The 17,792-nt window shown below is 41.5% G+C and overlaps 2 protein-coding genes across 3 annotated transcripts; one reads left to right on the forward strand and one right to left on the reverse strand.

Annotated features, from left to right (window-relative positions):
• Positions 1-80: 80 nt before the first annotated feature.
• On the forward strand, positions 81-6,853 carry luc7l (LUC7-like (S. cerevisiae)). Of its 2 annotated transcripts, XM_023153387.3 has the most exons (11): positions 258-309; positions 1,801-1,871; positions 2,990-3,084; positions 3,299-3,397; positions 4,039-4,149; positions 4,280-4,423; positions 4,521-4,697; positions 4,834-4,922; positions 5,003-5,032; positions 5,144-5,305; positions 5,579-6,853. In XM_023153387.3, the coding sequence occupies exons 4-11, from the start codon at positions 3,302-3,304 to the stop codon at positions 5,718-5,720; spliced, it is 951 nt and encodes a 316-aa protein (XP_023009155.1). In that variant the 5' UTR covers positions 258-309; positions 1,801-1,871; positions 2,990-3,084; positions 3,299-3,301; the 3' UTR covers positions 5,721-6,853. The 2 variants fall into 2 exon arrangements, with proteins under 2 accessions (XP_004562482.1, XP_023009155.1); XM_004562425.5 differs by lacking the exon at positions 1,801-1,871 and having other exon boundaries at positions 81-309.
• LOC101480232 (epidermal growth factor receptor kinase substrate 8-like protein 1) lies at positions 6,852-16,824 on the reverse strand. Its single transcript, XM_004562430.5, has 19 exons — positions 16,741-16,824; positions 15,665-15,758; positions 15,429-15,587; positions 15,168-15,317; positions 14,972-15,054; positions 13,646-13,758; positions 13,354-13,400; positions 13,141-13,270; positions 12,962-13,050; positions 12,807-12,881; positions 11,344-11,492; positions 10,418-10,562; positions 10,004-10,035; positions 9,793-9,895; positions 9,521-9,646; positions 9,251-9,404; positions 8,780-8,945; positions 8,503-8,635; positions 6,852-7,805 (listed from the first exon to the last, which is right to left on the reverse strand). Exons 2-19 carry the CDS (start codon positions 15,692-15,694, stop codon positions 7,719-7,721), a joined length of 1,971 nt encoding a protein of 656 aa, XP_004562487.3. The 5' UTR covers positions 15,695-15,758; positions 16,741-16,824; the 3' UTR covers positions 6,852-7,718.
• Between the last annotated feature and the right edge of the window lie 968 nt (positions 16,825-17,792).

Consider the following 17,792-nt stretch of genomic DNA (forward strand, 5'->3'; position numbering starts at 1 on the left):
CGCGTACTTGGCCGTTTCGATTGGCACATTTAGACGGAATCTGGGGACTTCCTGGTTTAGCGAGGCTACAGAATAGTTTCGTCATTTCCCGGATATTGGACGGAAACGGGCGAGTTGAAGAAATAGAGGGAGAAGCAGCAAAAGGAGATGCTTGGATAAATAAATTCTCAAATAAGCCGATAAAACAGAGGAACCGTTTTCAAGTTGATTGACTTTTATCTAACCCCGTCGACGGAAGAACCGCAGTAATGTCTGCCCAAGCTCAAATGAGAGCTTTGCTCGACCAGCTGATGGGAACAGCGAGGGACGGTGAGTTGCTGTAGCATGCTAGCCGAGCTAGCTAGCCAAGATGGAGCCACTGCTGAGGCTGGCTTGTGTTGGCGTGTGATGGACAGAGCTGCATGAATGGATGTACTGCAGAGGGCTGTGGGACAAAGTAACGTTATATTCAGGCAGCCTGTTAAGGATTAATGAGAGGATTTAATGTTTGCATCCAACGTGGCTCATTGCAGTTTAATAGGTTGTAGTTTCCCTTTTATTACTTCTAGGATTTACTAAATTCCTAGCTTGTAATGTGCGTTGGCTAAACGTAGCTACTTGTTGTGGACTGTGAGGCGCCAAGCTAGGATGCATTGGACAGTGTACAAGAATATATTCCTGGCGTTAATTAATGTTTAGTTAATGGTAAACCAGATATCTTCTGTATCCATTTATATAGTTTAATTGGCATAATTTTAACCCTTGTGCGGTGTTCAAGGTTTTCAGTGTTTAGAAAGAGAAAAAATATTCTTCCTTCCTTCTTTGCTTACAATAACGTAACAATGGAAGCTTGCCCCATGTATATCTTGGATAACATATTTTCGGATAAAAATGTTTTTCCACCCATATTTTCTGATAGATTTTTCTTCATTACATTCTGTCACTAAAACCAGTATCACGTTTCTTCATTACTGTGCTCTTACAGGTGTTTTCCATGTATGTCAGTACTGCTTGGATTTGAGATCAAGTATCTTTGCATTAGTCGTCATGGCTGTATTGATTAAATAAAGCGTAATCTCACACCAAACAAGGGTTAAACGATAAACGGACCGTACTTTGCAGTCGGTCTTGCAGGAGTTCTAAAAACAAAATGAAACACTTTTCTAAAGGAACAAAATAATTTAGCACATATACTCGATAATAAAACACTTTCGAGATTAACTCGAGATTAGATTTTATTTAAAAAGAAACGGAGTGCAATACTGCGCTCGTTAATTGTGATTATCGCAGTTATGAGTGGACAGACGTCCTAAATGAAGTGTTTTCTTTTTTAGTAGCTTCCAGCCGTTTGGATACAAACATTAATTGGCAAATAATATAACCCGATTTAGTCCCATAGTTGGGATTAATTGGAAGTGTAATACATTATTACAGCAGCAGATTAGAATAGAATAAATAGATGCAGCATAACCTGTAACATCGGTGCTGTGCAATGTTAGAAAAACATGTATAATACACGCTTGAAGAAGCATAATTTAAATGTATGTATGTGTGTGTAAATATATCAGCTGTCAGGTCTGACTGCAGTTTCTTGCAGCCCTGCCGTTTTATAAATATTTTATCCTGACAGCTGGTTGTGTAAAATTTGAAGCTCTGAGCCTTTTTTTTTCCATTTTTTTAACAAGTTGAGCTTTAGAGTAAGAGTGAATTTGTGTGGTGAGCTTGTGGGTGTATGTGTGATGAGATATGATATCAAATTCTTCCCATACTTTTGTTGCATACAGACTGAACAATTGTGGCCCCTTTATTTTATTCATTAAGGTTCAGTGTATCTTTGCCAGCCTACATCAATCTGCAAAGGAGTTGCAGAAAAGCCTCATGTTCATCGAGCCGTGAGTCACACATAATTTTTAAAGCTGTTATGGTGAATATCCAAACAATTTGTTTGCCTTCCGGAAGTTATTGTAGCCTTTTTCTTTTTTTTTCTTAAAAAAAAAAATCACACAAATAGGTAAATCTTCAGTGGCACTAGTATTACTATTTGAAGTAGTATCACACAGCTTGAGCTAAGACGTCTGGTCGCGCTGAGTCCAAACGAGCAGTTTTCCATTACACGTCTGTTTTCAGAAGGCAATTTTAGCAGTCAGTCCACACACACACACAAAAAAAACTTTGCACACAGCATTTACAATCTGACTTGTGTATGACTCCCAACTTCTTACTACAGGTGTGCGCGAGAAAACTGTTCCCATTTATACTTTTCTACAGCGGGTTTAAAATTCTGCAGCTGAGGTCTTGAAGATGCAGAAGGGTACAGTATGTGGTGCAAGTCGCAGTGTGTATAACCTAAATTTTTTTCCTTGGATTTCTTTTGCATCCTTGTTTTGAATTTCCTTTGAATGTTCACAGTTATAAATAAAGGCTTGGCTGGAACATTTGATTTTAAAAATGTAAATCTATTTATAGTTGTAGTGGCCATCTTCCATTTTCTAATGAAAATGATACAGCATTAAGGTAGCAGCTGTACTTGACACGACTTAACTGAAACCTAAATTGTATTATTATAATGTTATGTTACACCGCTCCCAGCCCAATCCTTTGACCCTCATTATAGAGTGGGCGTTGAGCCTTATAAAAAGTTAACTGAGTTGAGGCTCTGATAATAACCCATTTGAGGCTTGGGTAAGGTAAGCACTAAGAATAAGAACAAAGTAACACACACATACAAAGCAACCTTTATTACTGCATTAATACATTAGTATAGTCCAGTAGAGGCACATTTACTCTACTAATGGATACCTGTAAGGTTACATTAATAAAGTACAATGAAAACCCTGACAAGCAGCAATATACAAATAGCTTTTACTCATTTGGATAGGTACAAAGTATTTAAATGGAACTGTGGTATGTAGTACAATTACATTAATATGTATTGAAGCACTGGATACCTCGCCACTGTTATCGAGTATGTGAGGGCTGTCTCACTGGTTCTTCTTTTGGGCTGTTTCAGGGGATGAGACGCGGCAGAGGGTCAAGTTCACTGACGAACGAGTCTGCAAAAGTCACCTTCTCAACTGCTGCCCACATGACATCCTCTCTGGAACTGTAAGTGAGACAAACTTCAGTTCTGACCCATCCTGAAAGCTTTAAAAACTCAGTTCATTTCTAAGAGGTTGGAAAGAAATTTCAGAAAGGAAAAAAAAAGTGCTATAAGTGTCTTTAACTTTTGCAGTCTTTTTTTATTTTTTTACATTATCATTTGTTTATGTTTGAGTTTATGCAGCATAACTCATGTCTGTCTGGTTTTTTTTGGTGATAGCGCATGGACCTGGGGGAGTGCACTAAGATCCATGACCTGGCACTTCGGGCTGATTATGAAATTGCCTCCAAGGAGAGAGATCTTTTCTTTGAGCTTGATGTAAGTGAGGTTCCTTTTACTAATAATATATTAATAATATTATTAATTAATAATAATCTGGAGTGAGTGAGGGACAGGACGTGACTGAACAAACTGCTCTCCATCATGGCCCATTTCACACGCTCCACTCCACACTAACGAGGCAGCAGAACTCCTTCTCCCTTAAAATGATTTAACCCCGCTTTCAAAAAGAATGCTTCAGGAAGTCTTTTTTTTTTTATTTTTATACCTTCTTGCAGCTGTTTCCCTGATTTATTGTGTGCATATTATTTATTAATGCAAGTTGCACAATCTTAGACTTTTCACTTTTCTTTAACTAATTTTTATGTTTTCTTTGTTTTTTTATCAATGTTGTGCATATTTAAAAAAATTGCTTTTTCTCACGGTTTAAGGCCCTAGGTGTGCGCTTGTGGCACTTTTGCTTTACAATAAACATAGTTAAAGAGTACTATTTGTATTCTTTATCGTACTGCTGTAACACAGTAATTTCCCTTGTGAATGAATAAAATGTCTATCTGTCTTGCAAGTCAGCACCATTCATGCCAAAAGCGTTTTTGAAATGATGCAAGTGCAAATCAAAACATTTGTACTTGCCAAGTAGTGACTGCTGAGTGTGTTAATAAAAGGTGTTGCTCCTACAGGCAGTGGATCACCTAGAGTCTTTTATTGTGGACTGTGATCGGAGGACAGAACTGGCCAAGAAGCGCCTGGCTGAGACCCAAGAAGAGATCAGTGCAGAGGTGGCAGCAAAGGTGAATGATGCAACATTTTTATGCTTGATAAAGTCTGGCTTTCCTTATGCAACATCCAGTGAACCCTGTCAGTGTGTTTTTTCGCTCAACATAACCTGTTATCTCTTGTGTTGGTGTGGCTGTTTTGTAGGCAGAGAAGGTGCATGAGCTAAATGAGGAAATAGGAAAGCTCCTGGCCAAGGCTGAACAGCTCGGAGCTGAGGGCAATGTGGATGAGGCTCAGAAAGTCCTGCAAGAGGTGGAGAAGGTCCGCACGAAGAAGAAGGATGCAGAGGTAAGGAGTGAGCTCTTAGAACTTCGAGCTTGTGGTGCTTTCCGTCTCTTAATTTTCTGAACTTCTGCCTCTTTTATTCCCTCTTGAACCATTTCAGGAAGAATACAGAAACTCCATGCCAGCCTCAAGCTTTCAGCAGCAGAAGCTTCGGGTGTGTGAGGTGTGCTCTGCTTACCTTGGTCTCCATGACAACGACCGTCGTTTGGCTGACCATTTTGGCGGGAAGCTTCACCTCGGCTTCATTCAGATCAGAGAAAAACTGGACCAGCTAAAGGTGTGTATAACTTGTTTACAGCCAACTCATAAAAATATGAGTGACATGGTGCTGAATACTTGCTAGAAAGGGAGGATGATGTAAAGGCTTTAGATACGTTTGTTTTGACTTTATTTTATTTATTTATTTTTATCAGAAAACTGTGGTCGAGAAGCAAGAGAAGAGGAATCAGGAGCGCTTAAAGAGACGAGAAGAAAGGGAGAAGGAGGAAAGGATGAGGAGGAGGTGAGTGCCGATGTTAAAATCCAGATGACATTTACAGCAGTGCGTGTTTTACTGTTTAACTCTGGGGTTTTATTTTATAGGACAAGATCAAGGAGCAGAGAGCACAGAAGGTAAGGAAGCTCCCTCTTCTGTCTGTCAGTTCATTCGTTCCAGTCTTTTATGAGTCCGATTTGTTCTGTTCAAGTCAGCTAATGAAATATGCTGTCTGCTGTCTTTGCCAGGTCCCGTTCTCGTGACCGCAGAAGGAGACGCTCACGCTCTTCGTCACGAGACAGGCGCCGTTCCCGCTCACGCTCCAGGGAGAGGAGGAGACGGCATCGCAGCCGATCCCGCTCACGCAGCCGAGGACACCGTCACAGCCACGAGCAGAGCTCCAGACACAAGTAAACACAGACGAAAACCCTTATTAATCTATACTCCCGTGAAAGAGAATTGAGCAAACACATGGAGATCCGTGGGATACTGATTGCGTCGCCTAAGAACAGTCAGTGAAAATAAAAGGAAACAACAATTACATGGGCTTTTTTTGAGCCCTTTATCCAGCTTCAAGCTTGTGTTTTGGCATTTTACACATACAATCCTTCTCTTTTTTTTTTCAACTGCTCTGTTGTATTTGTGTTACTAACCTGAATATCTCATATCGTTTTGTCGCTCAGGTCGTCCAGAGATCGAGAGCGCTCGTCCAGGGACCGTGACCGCTCATCCAGAGACCGGTCACGGGAGCGAGACAGAAGGGATGGTATGAACGGCAGGTCGGACTCGCGCAGGGCAGACGACAGAGACGTGGGGGACCTCTGAAGACCAAACTCCATCCATGACCACAACACCACAGCCTCCTCCCGTCTGTCCATTTATAATATCCTAATGTTAAACACTTTGGCTCGACACCCCACCCCTCTGTTTTCCCGCCTGCCTCCTTTCTTTGCTTTAGTGCAGCCAGAGTGCACACATACTATCAAGTATAGAATTGAGTTTTTTTGTTTAGTTGTTGTTGTTTTTTTCCTTTTTTTTTTTTTCTTGTTTTTTTTTTTCTTGTTTTTTTTTTTTTTATAGCATCAGATACATCAGATTTTTGGGGATTTGGCAGGTTATTGGTCAGTAGTGGAGTGTACTCTTAATACCCACATCTGTAACTCGGTGACTTGTCTGTATCCAGTCCATCCCTCGTCTTGTTACTGCCCTGAAATGTGTCCACTAGAAAAGGCAAACTGATCTGCTGGACTGGAGCATAAAAATGTAACTGGTCCATGTTCTTTTTATTATTATCTGATGGTCTTTTGATAAAAAAAAAAAATCTGTCTGTAAATATATTCTAGGCTGACTAATTGTCTGAAAAAGCCTAGTCTTGTCAAGTAGTTTCTTGGTTTTTTTTTTCCCCTCCTCATCTCCCTCCTTGAAGATTTCGTTTCGCTGTCCCAGTGCAGTTCTCGAATGTCTGTCCACATAATGGTCCTCAGTACTTAGTTCTCTAAAACCCACTTAAAGTTTTACATTCAAAGGTTTTAAAGATGTTAGCATTAGTATCCGACTTGCCTCCCTTTTTTGTCTTTTTTTTATTATAAGTGATCAGGTTACAGGTGACTTTCTTCAGTATAAGTGAAATCTTCTGATCTATATTGGTGGCAAGTCTCTTTATCATTTCTTTCTATCTTGATTTCTTTTTAACATACTGCAAATAAACAATATCTTTAGAATTTGTGTCAGCATGTGAAGCAGTAGGTTCAGAAATGATCAAGTTCAGATCTACTTACCTTTAAGTGAAAAATTTAAACATTTTTTTGGCCCAACTTGAACAGATTTCTTTTCCATTATGATTAAATGCAAACAGATTTTAATGGATGCACTGCTTTACCTAATGTGTGAAGTCATATCTGTTTGTTCTGCTGGAAACCTTTCTTTAAAGTCTCAATAAAAAAAAAAAGAAAAAAGCACCATTTGGAATTTAATTGTGTGTTGAATTGTGTTGACAAGGTCCTGTCATTGTTAAGATGTGATAATAATGGCTGAATTTTTACAAATGTGTATTACAAAGATAAATACATTTCATTTAAGTTAATTAGGCAGAGAAGAAGACAGCTGTTACACTAAAATGAACATGCATTACAAACGGGGCACTGCAGTGGTAAAATATTTAAAGGGGATCTCTTACACTGATTTCCACTTTTAGATTTATTGCATTCTACTGGAGAACCACTGCAAGATTCACAGCTCAGATTAATTCTTATTTTTTTATACTGGGCCTAAGTCCATCACCTCAATTCATCCTGGAACAAACCACTCTAGTTCCATTTCCCCTCTCTTTAAGCCAGCCTTCTTCTGATTGGCTGGCCCTTGCAACCAAAGGGTTTAAACAGCCCGAGCTGTGTACCTGAGGTGTGTCATATTTGCACCACTGTACAAAGCCAAGAGTAGAAAAAACATTCCATAAAAATTGGTGGAGGCCTTTGAAATCTGACCTTTTGACTCCTGGTTTACTTGTACGTGCTCCGATCGCTGTTTGAAACTGTGTCCATGTTTAATATGAGCATCCACAAAAAACACTAACTGTACATATATGGCATAAAATAAGGAAAAGCAAAATCAGTCCCCTTTAGTTTGCACGGCACCTGGTTATATTAAATTCCTACGTCTCATATTGCTGACAGAAAGCTCGGTTTTAACATCAGGTAATAATACCGTAGTGACCCTCATGCCGTGATTTAATGTTAGATAGTCAAGTCACTGCCACATGTTCGGTCTCTGGGGACGGGAAAACAGTCCTTCATGTAACGCTCTTCACAATGTGGATGCTGTTCCTCACAATGTACTGCTCTCCAGCTTCAGATCAACCTTCATTTTCTGTTTCTCCATGACTGCCTCCAGCTCTGTGGCCCTTCTGGCATCCTGTAAAAAGTAGAAATCAATTTAGACTGTGTAGCAATGAGATGAAAAGCATCAGCTGTTTACAGTAATTTGAACCTCAAGCTACTGAGTTCAGGTCATTCCATCTCAAATTACTGTGAGCCTTCTGCTCAACGCTGAAGGTTTTTGTGAAATCCATATACGTAGAATACATTTCAAGATGTTTTTAAATGGCCTGTCAGCACGTTTCCAGCATGTTTCTTTCACACAAAATATGGGACGAAGTTTGGACGTCACAAAAACTAGAGATAAACGTCGATAAAAGCCTAAAAAATGATGCTGGCCTTTCTTACCAAAATAATCCAAATACCAATGTAAAATTTGTCACACATACAAATGCATTTTTAATGTCTCTTAATCTTTTCCTGAATTATAAGACTCTTCCAGGGTAATCTGGATGGCACGTGGGACTTGAAAATAAGAATTTTGTTCTGTTTGGATTAGACTGTCTGCTGATCCGAATGTATCATATGTCCTCAGTCCAGCATGAAAGGTAAAAGATGAATGAAAATATGTTAAAAGTAAGTAATTTTAAATCACTGATTACACTCATACTTGTGTTTTTGCATCCTGCCAAAAATGATCATGTTTAGTTTTCCTAAAACCAATAAAAATGTCAATATTGAAGGCTTTGATATGGCTTCCCTTTAAAAGATATAGCTGTTCTCTTTTCGCTTACCTCTAGCAGTGATTTTTGCACAGCGAGCTGACTGTACACTCTGGCACCCTCCTCTGGAATCACAGCTTTCAGCTCTTCTTTGTTGAGAGAGAACAGCTGGGCGCCTGTCAGCACACCCAAACATGACACTGTCCTGAGGGACACAAAACATAATGGATTTCAGAGGATACTCCGGTGGAGCCGCTGCGTTCATCCATGTAATGGCAAAACGCACGTGTAGAGCCAGCATTCCCTGCTTATACACAAAACGTGGTTTATCTGGTCTGCGGTCACTTACGGTTTGCTGAAGCCCTTCCCTCTGAGCCACTCAGCCACCTCCTCTGGAGGAGAGTGGTAGTCAAGGGGGAGGGAGGTGTCAGCAGAGCGAGGGATGACGAGGGGTTTGTTCATATTGGACTTTCCATTCGTCAGTCTCTGGAGCAGCTCATCATTTACCAGCGTGACTGAAAAGTTTGGAGTTTAAAGAGGTAACGGTCACTTTCATGCTCAAATAATAATATAAATGCAGGACTCAGTGGAGGAAAGACATAGCTCAAAAGTGCATCTTAAAACATGAGAACGTGGTTTAAATCCAAAATAATGAACCCATAATTAGGTGACTTATGAGAAGCCTATCACTGTGCTTTTTTGTATCTTTTTTTTGGTTATATACTTTTTAAATAAATCTTATATTCACCTGTTAGGCAAACGTGCAAACCGCTACACTACAGAGCCACAGTCTAGGACACATAAAGTTGTAGTCCGTTACCTTTGTCATTGTCCTCAACAGCTTGCACATGCTGGTTGTATGATGGTAAGCTGCGTGGGCGCTGTGGGGAGTGGGTGGGGGTGGTTTTGGGAAGAGCAGGGGGGGTGGGTGGGGCAAGAGTGACATTCTTGGAAAGTGGAGGCGCAGCTGGAACCTGAAGGAACGTGGAGTGAAGAAAAAAATGAGTTTGCTCTGATGGAATGATCAGATGAGAGCTTGTGTGTTTCACACGTGCATGCATGTGTGTGGGTGTCTTTTTTGCCGTCTTACACTGGGGGGGTTGTTGTGGACAGGGCTCTCTATGTGAGCCATGGGCTCCAGGATGTTGAAGGGGACGAAGCCGACCTGGTTAAACCGATTGCGACACTTCCACCAGCGCTTGGATGACTCGATCACCTGTCAGACAGAGAGGGTTGCGGTCAGGGAGAGGGCTGTAAAGTGTATCAACAACTGCAAATAGCTTTTGTCAAACAACGAATAACAGGACTTTTATGATGGTTCCTTGAGTGCGCCATAAAATGACTTGCTTCACTGTGTGTTACCTCCAGTGTCTCCCCCTGCTGCACTGAAAGCTCACTGCTGTTCCTGGCAATGAAGTCATAACTGCAGCAGTAGAGTCTGTCAGGCCCCGGTGGGAGTGAATTTCTGACCAAACGAGACAAAGTTTGTTCTTATTTAGTCAAGGTCAAAACAAACAACAACAACAACAAGAAAAACAGCAGTTCATTGATTTATGTCTTGTAGATGACTTACGTGTCATCGTTTGGTGGCTGAGGTGGTTGTTGCTGTTGTGGGAGCAAAAAAAAAAAATAGACAAGTGAAGACAACACAAGTTAGCACAAAATGCACAAAATATGTAGAGAAATATAATGTCAGTGTATATCTGGGTAAGGCTGACTGCATTAAAGTTTGAGAAACTAAGGTGTTATTAAAAAAACAAAGAACTAACTGTGAACCTTATACAGTTTTTAGCAGGGATGGACAGAAATGTGAGCTGACCTGTCAAAAAGCGGAAAGTGTATCTCCACTGTTTACTGTACGTAAGGTTTATTCATGCGTTAGTATCTTAAACCCCTGTGTTGTCCTTTTACACACTCATCCGTAGTTCTTGTTTCCACTGATCTACGATTAATGACTTCTAAATCACGTTATAGAAGTATTCCACACCTCTTGTTTTTCTCGAAGGGCTTCGAGTTTGTGCTGTGACTCGACCGGATCCTCCCAAACCTGCCCGTCAGGCTTCAAGGCTTCTGGCTTCCAGCCATCAAAGAACACTGGGGTGTATGGAGCTACAGGCCCACGCAGCTGAGACCTGAGAGAGCAGAACAAGTCACTGCCTTGGCCTTCAATGAGCTCAACAACCAAAACTATGATAGTTATTCAAGCAGTTTTCATTGATGGAAGTTATGACATTGGATTTTCCTCTTAAAGCTTGCTTACAATATTAAATATAATAGGTCTTATGTACATTTGACAGCTAATCCATCGGTTCCCTTTTCTTAACATGAGAAATCAATAAATCCCAAAATGCCTTAAGTGGATTTGTTATGCTTTTTATTATATAAATACTGTCACAATGGAACCTGATGGAGGGTCCTGTTAAACATCAGAAGAAAGTTTTGTCTTAAAGTAAGGGGACCCTCACCCCATGAGCTGAAACTGAGGTGCTGTGACAAAAGACCGAAGAAGACAGATAGGGATTGCTTTGTAGTCTTTCAGTCCAAGAATAAAAATATGGAACTGGATATGAGCAAAAAAACGTCCTTTTTAATCTCCTGTCTCAAAAAATCTGCTTATTTCAAAACGCAGGTAAAACAAAGGATTTCAAGAGAAACGAAGTACAAAAATATTGCTTGGTTGAAACAAAGATGTTGCTCTTCAGCAGATAAAATCTTCAGTGAACCCAAAAATGTAAAAAGGTGACACATAACTATCAACAGAGGCAAAATGCTCCCTTTCCACAGCCTCTGGCCAGAGTCGAGCTTGATACAACACCAAGACTGGAAGTTTTTAATGTGCTGCCTTTTTAGATTTCTGGAAAGTAAAACACCAGTTTCACAACTAGTAAGAGACAGACAAGCATTGATACCGACCGAGGGTGTGTCCAGTTGGGTCCCAGCGACGTCCAGAGCTGCCTCTCCTCCTCAGTCAGGGTATCTTGTAGAAGGGACACAGCAGAACTGGTCAGGGCAGGACTGGATATGGCGGCTCCAAAAGCTGGTCCTCCTGTTGTTTTTACCATCTGTGCAACATACAGATGAGAAAAAATCAGTGTGTCTTTTATCCTTTCTTCCTCCCCTCACCCACAAGTGTTCGCAGCAGATGGCTGCACCTCCCTGAGCCTGGTTCTTAAAAGGCAGTTTTTCCTTCTTACTGTTGCCAAAGTGCTTTTTCAAAGGGGCCAAGTTATTGTTGGGGTTATATCTATATTATTATAATTTCTTTTCCTTCAATATGAAACGCATTAAGGCAGTTGTTGTTGGGATTGTTTGGCATTATATAAATTAAACTGAACTGATGTTCCCACGTCTGCTGTAATGGATCTGGCATTCAAAGTCTTAACAATCGCTGATGGTTCTAGCAAACCGCAACAACAATACCGTCCATCCTTCTGCCCGATAGCCGAACATCAAACCACAGATGTACCAACAAATGCAAAAAACTAATGGATACATCTGCACACAAAAGCCAAAGCACACAAGAAGAAGCACACACACGTCTTTGAGAGACAAGGCTGCGTGTTCCCATTCAGGTGTGTCAGTTTACACGAATCAAACACACCCTTTTCACCCTATTTGATTCATACTGGAGTGGAAAAATTAAAGCACATACTTTGAAATATTTCTTTCATTTCTGCTAACTCACAGTGTATCATCATGAGTGATGTTGATACTTTAATGAAGGGCATTGGACATTTCCATGAAATCAAAGTAAATAAATGATAATCTAAAGGCACTTGATTTCTAAAAAAGCAGCCACGAATGGCCCACCTTTTTTTCCCAGATGGAACTTACCAACGTCCTAATTTAAAACAGGCGTCGAGGGACAACAAAGTGGCCTTTCTAGTGTCGAGACAAGCTCAAATCTAAACCAAATGTTTGAGAGGTATGCACCAGCAACCCCTGCCCGCATACAAATACAGCCAAGGAAACTGCGTAGATCAAACAAATGCTGCATTTTTTGGTGATTTTCAATCAGGCCGCTGTGCAGGGAACTGCCCTGTGTAAACACTGAATAGAAGCTGTAGCTTCTGACAACATCACTTAACTACTCTGAAGACTTTCCATTATTTTGACATGACACATGCTTACAGTTCTGCACTGATGTCCACTAACATCAGGAACAAAAACGCTGCCTGATTGGGCCGTCAAGCAGAGAATGTGTCTTTTGAATCTAGGCATTTACCCCCAGTTGACTTTGCCCCCGCATGGCATTACGTGTCACACGGATTTATTCGAAGAGGTTGGTCATGCTCCCCTGCAGTGAAAGACAACACCTCATATTTACAGCAATAGCAACAACAGTTGCTGAGGTAGAGTTTATAACCCTGACTCACCATATCCAGAGGCTTGAACACATGGTGAATGAGGTCCTCTGAAGAAGGATTGGTGATGGTTGATTTCAGGCGAGCCTGAGAAATAAACAGAGGCGATGAATATGCAGCTGCCACGAGTAAGCAAATAATGAGGCTGGACTTGATGGCATACATACCAAGAGGCTGAAGCAATATTTGAATTTCTGGAAGATATCAACGAATTCCCCATCTGGTGGAGGGCGAGCCTTTGTGGCGAGTAGCTCGTCTGTTGTTTGGGAACAAAATATAACAGCAGTTGATGGATATGTTGCTTCGAACTAGAGAAACTGGAGAAATCTATGCATCTCCCTCTTACCTTCAGCGCTTTGCTTTTTACTTTTCTTCTTCTTCTTCTTTCTTTGGTTCAGCACCGTCGCAGCTTCAGCAGTCTGCTGCAGCTTGCCCATGAAGGCCTCGATTTCGTCGAAACAGTGATTAAGGATCCCCTGAGGAAAGAAGAATTGCCTTCGTTACGTGAAAAGCAGCCAAAAGTGGCGACAAAAGACTCAAAAGAGATGAGCTGGCTTACCACTTCTCTCTCTGCTCGCAGGAAAGAGATATCAGGTCCGCCATTTGCTGTCGTGAAATAGAGCAAGGGACTCAGTTTATCCATGTTCATTCATCTCTGCACTTCCCAAAGCCGCCCTCTCACAAACACAAGCTGACAAAGCCATCTCTGTGCTCTGGAGAGACCTTTGCCTCGAATACCTGACGCTTCTCTCCTTTCCTCCTGCTCACTTTCCCAACCCTTCGGAATAATTCTGAAGCACTACTGAACAGGCATGCATGTGGAAAAAGAAGTCTTCTATGTTTTTTCTTACCTCTGGGTCCAGGGTAAGGTGGAGGGTTGACAGGTGGGGGATTAGGAGCATGCAGCACGGGAGGACTTGGTATGTTATAGGGGTCGAACATATCTCCTCCACTCTGAGAAAGCCTGCGGGGCAAGAGGAGAGATTCAGTGCTTCTCCCACAACACGGCACTACGGGTTAAAAGGTGATAACAGTGTTTTTGTTGATGATGGTGCAGGTGTACACTCAGCGCCAGCAAATGAGACGCCCTTCAGCAAGGGCTCAAGAAGTCATATTAACAAGCTCACATTCAATGCCGTAACAGCAGCATCCTCTTGGTAAGAGCCCCAAACAGCTCTATGAGCGCAGTGCACAACGCGGCGCCTCTAAGATTTAGCCCTTTCCCTTATAAAGAAGACATCTGATGACCTCCCCAGCACTCTTAACGATGGGTTTTGACACCTCAGTATATATCAATAAAGATGTGGTTTTATGACCAGTAGAACAGTTTCCAGGTTTTTCCAAGGGTAGCTGCGTAAACAGGGACCACTCTCACTAACTTCTAATGCAAACCCAGTCATTTTTGTCCAATAAGCAGGTCTGAAATATGCTTAGTTCAAAAAGGAGCTTTAAAGGTTACTCCCAGTAGGCTTACAAGGGCTAAAGAGTTAATCCTCCAGCCCTTATCCAACCATGAAGAAAGAGTGAACATCCTAATTTTGCATACTCGTTTCCACGCTAAACACAAACATTTTACATTAGCAAGCAATAAAAACAGTGAGTCCGCTTTGACTTTTTTATCCCCCAAAAAATACAAGTAACCTAACAGTGATGACTTCACTTTTTTAGAAATTTTAATTAAATTCTGATGTAAATACAAAAGGCTCCTGCTGTGTCTCTTACCACATGTCTCTGCCCTTCACGTGTCCTTTAAAGAGAAATGTTCTCAAAGCCAGATTATGCCCAGAGCCTTCGCCTCTGTTCCCTTTGCCTTCTCTACTCGCCGTCACAATGGCCTTGCTATCTCTGTCACACCTTCTTAAGTTATGTAGAAACCGGTAGAACGAGTCTTTTGCTTGCTCTCGCTCAGCTGTTTATACGGTTTGTCCTCCCTCTCTCTGCCTCCACACAGGTGGATGGCAACACAAAGCTGCTTTGACTTAGTGGAAAAATGTGACATAATGACAACGACGGCGAAAATCAAACTGCTTTAAATGGGATGTGGGTCTGAGTTTCCTTTTTTGTGGCTGCCAATTAAACTCCGCCCATGTGATTGTGAACACAGAAGCGTGCTCTCCCATTAAAACCGTGCCGAGAAATGCACTTTCGTGGGTGCGTGATTATGACAGTCACTGTACCTGTGGTCATCAGGGAGCAGCTTACGCTTGCTGGCGGTGGAATTCGAAACTGCCAACGTGACTTCGTCGCAGATTTGCTCTGCCTGTTTAAAATGACAAAATGTAAGTGGCATCACTGGTAAAACCTGATGCAAATAGACCCTATGACTCATCCAGGACAACACTTGGGGAAACTCCTCGCGCCGTCAGCACTCACCTTCACCGTTTCACAGTTAAAGAAGTGAATGTCTGGCTTCTTCTGATCTTCACCTTGGCAGACTAACATAAGGAGGGATGGGAAGTGTTTTTCTGTGTTAACAGCTTCACAGCGGAAGATGGATCTGAAGGCGTAGCTCTCCAGCTCGTCCTGCAAGGGCAGATAGAACTGATGGTCATTGTGGATGCAAATATGTGTGGTATTTCACAGCTGAGCACATTTAAATCTCTTCATCATCCACTGAGATGCGCCTGCCCTCACCTGACTCTGTACGTCTCTGAGATAAATGCCCCCTGCTCCCACATCCAGGTACATCTGTTGACTCCATAGCTTTTTATTTTGAGCCAGGGAGGAAAGACGGTTCTGAGCTTCCTCAACGTTCCGCACTTCCCCATTCTGCAGCGAGAACGTCAGAAGGTGCTGCAAAGTAATGAGGAAGAATGAGCACATGAGGAAAAATGCATGATAAAAAACATCACTCAAGGGAAGGCACTCACTGTGACGATATGTCGAGTGATGTTTGTCATGTTTTTTCCACTCTGTCAGCTGGAGATGTGTAAGATAAAGCAGCTTTCCTAAAAAATCACAGACCTAGAAAAGGAAGCAGAATACCAGGACCACTCAGAAACACATTCTGGACAGAGTTACGAGTGAGATTTGTAGATGGAGAGAGGAACGATGGTGTTGCTTTAACAAGTTATCAGCAGCTCCTACTTCCTAAAGCTAAACAGACTTACTCACAAAAGAAATATCCTCATTCAAATGTGCCCTGCCCCTCCCCTTTTCCAGCTTATGTTTGTCTATCCCCGCTCTGCTTCAGTAACACAGGATTCTGGTGAGTGAGTGACTGAGCGAGCGAGCCACCCGACCTGTCTGGTAACAGTTCAAAGTATGATACCAACCTCTCTGTTTCTCAGTGACCACTGAACAAGCGTCACCGGCATCAAAGACAGCAAACACTTGGTATAACTCACATGGTGTCACTTAAAAACTCTGCCCACAAAAAAAATATCACTTAACCTCACATTTATGAGCACTCAGTGCCAGCCTGGTCTTGCACGAACATATAGTGTGGCATTTCAAAATGAACACTGGGACAGTGCGGTAAGCATGATGATTTGTGCACAAACTATAAGTTAAAGTACTGTTTTAAATCAAGGAAACATTTCTACATCTAAACAAAGCTTTACTTTGCATCCATCCAATATGTTTTTACAAAATATATTCTATGTGCGCAACTTAACTGTATAGATTTGACAGAAAGAGCTGTGGTCTTGTTGATGTTAGGTAAGAAGAGTAACACAATCATGCCAGGTTAAGTCAGAATTAAGTCAAGTGTCCATGGTGCTTTTGATTTTAGTACATTTTCATAAGCAAACCTTCAAAATCTGATCACAAATACTGAATTACTGGTAAATGTTTGGTTACACCTTCATAAATTACTATGAGTATCCAAGAAACCTATACAACATACAATAAAATGACTTACCATACTCATCTAAATGTATTTGAGAGTCAAATAATCAAAGACCTGAGATGTCAGAGACTGGAAATAGATGTCAAATCAGCTTACCGTAACTTAGTATACTTCCAGTGCCTGGATCTTGAGGTTAGCAGAAACCAAAACCTGTCTCGAGCCTTAGTGTGACTAGAGGTATCTTACTCACCCTGAGGTATGAAAGCCTTGACAAGCAGAGGTGTGTCACACTGTGGAGTCCCGCCCAGTATTTCACCCCACCTTAAAGATAAAAATATATATTTGTTTCTCTCTCCTGTACACCTACAAGTGCATTCCACACGGGGGAAATGTAAAGGTTAAAATGTTGGAAGATAAAGTTGGTGAACGGTGACACAGAGTGAGTGGGTGAAAATAAATGCTCAGAGGCCTGAATTGAACCTAGTCGCTGTGCCACTGGAGTGGGCTGCCACGGAGAGTAACGGGGGGAAGGGAGGTCCATGCAAAGGTGCAGTGTGCAGGAAAATAAAACAAACCAGAGGTTGATTAGCTCAGATAATTTTTCATTGTCAGTACTTGAAGCAAATTGTGGGGTGGAAAGGTTTTTGGCTTCTGGGAGGAACATGCCAAAAGAGTTCGAGAAGGACAAATGAAACGTGTAGAGCTGCTGTTTCAGGACCCAAAGAAATCAGGCAATTGAGAAATCACTGACACAGTTCTGATGGGATCAAAGGGCCAAAAATCTTTATCTTTTGCTGTTATGGGAAATTTCTGATGAAGTCAGAATTTCTGCAAGTGAAGAAGATTTCGGGAGTTATTTAGTGTGCTTAGCAAAGGGAGGGGAAGTAGAGCTGTGTATTCTGTTGATAGGTTATGCAGCTGGCAACTGCACATGTACATGTACATATTACAGAAGTTGTCATAAGACTCTATTCAAGCCCATTAAAAGTAGACCCTATGATTCAACAGAACCACCTATAGCAGCAGTAATCTGAAGTAATCCTTTTCTGTGTGACTTTATCGTTGTGGAGGAAATTCAGCCCACTTCTCTTTACAATGTTGCTTCACTTCACTGGAGTATTGAAATGAATTCACATACAGCTTTTTAAGTTGCTGCCACAGCATTGCAATCAGGTTGAGGTCTGTACTTTGACTGGGTCATTACAACA

This window comes from Maylandia zebra, linkage group LG8, assembly GCF_041146795.1.
Source record: "Maylandia zebra isolate NMK-2024a linkage group LG8, Mzebra_GT3a, whole genome shotgun sequence".
NCBI classification, from domain to species: Eukaryota; Metazoa; Chordata; class Actinopteri; order Cichliformes; family Cichlidae; genus Maylandia; species Maylandia zebra.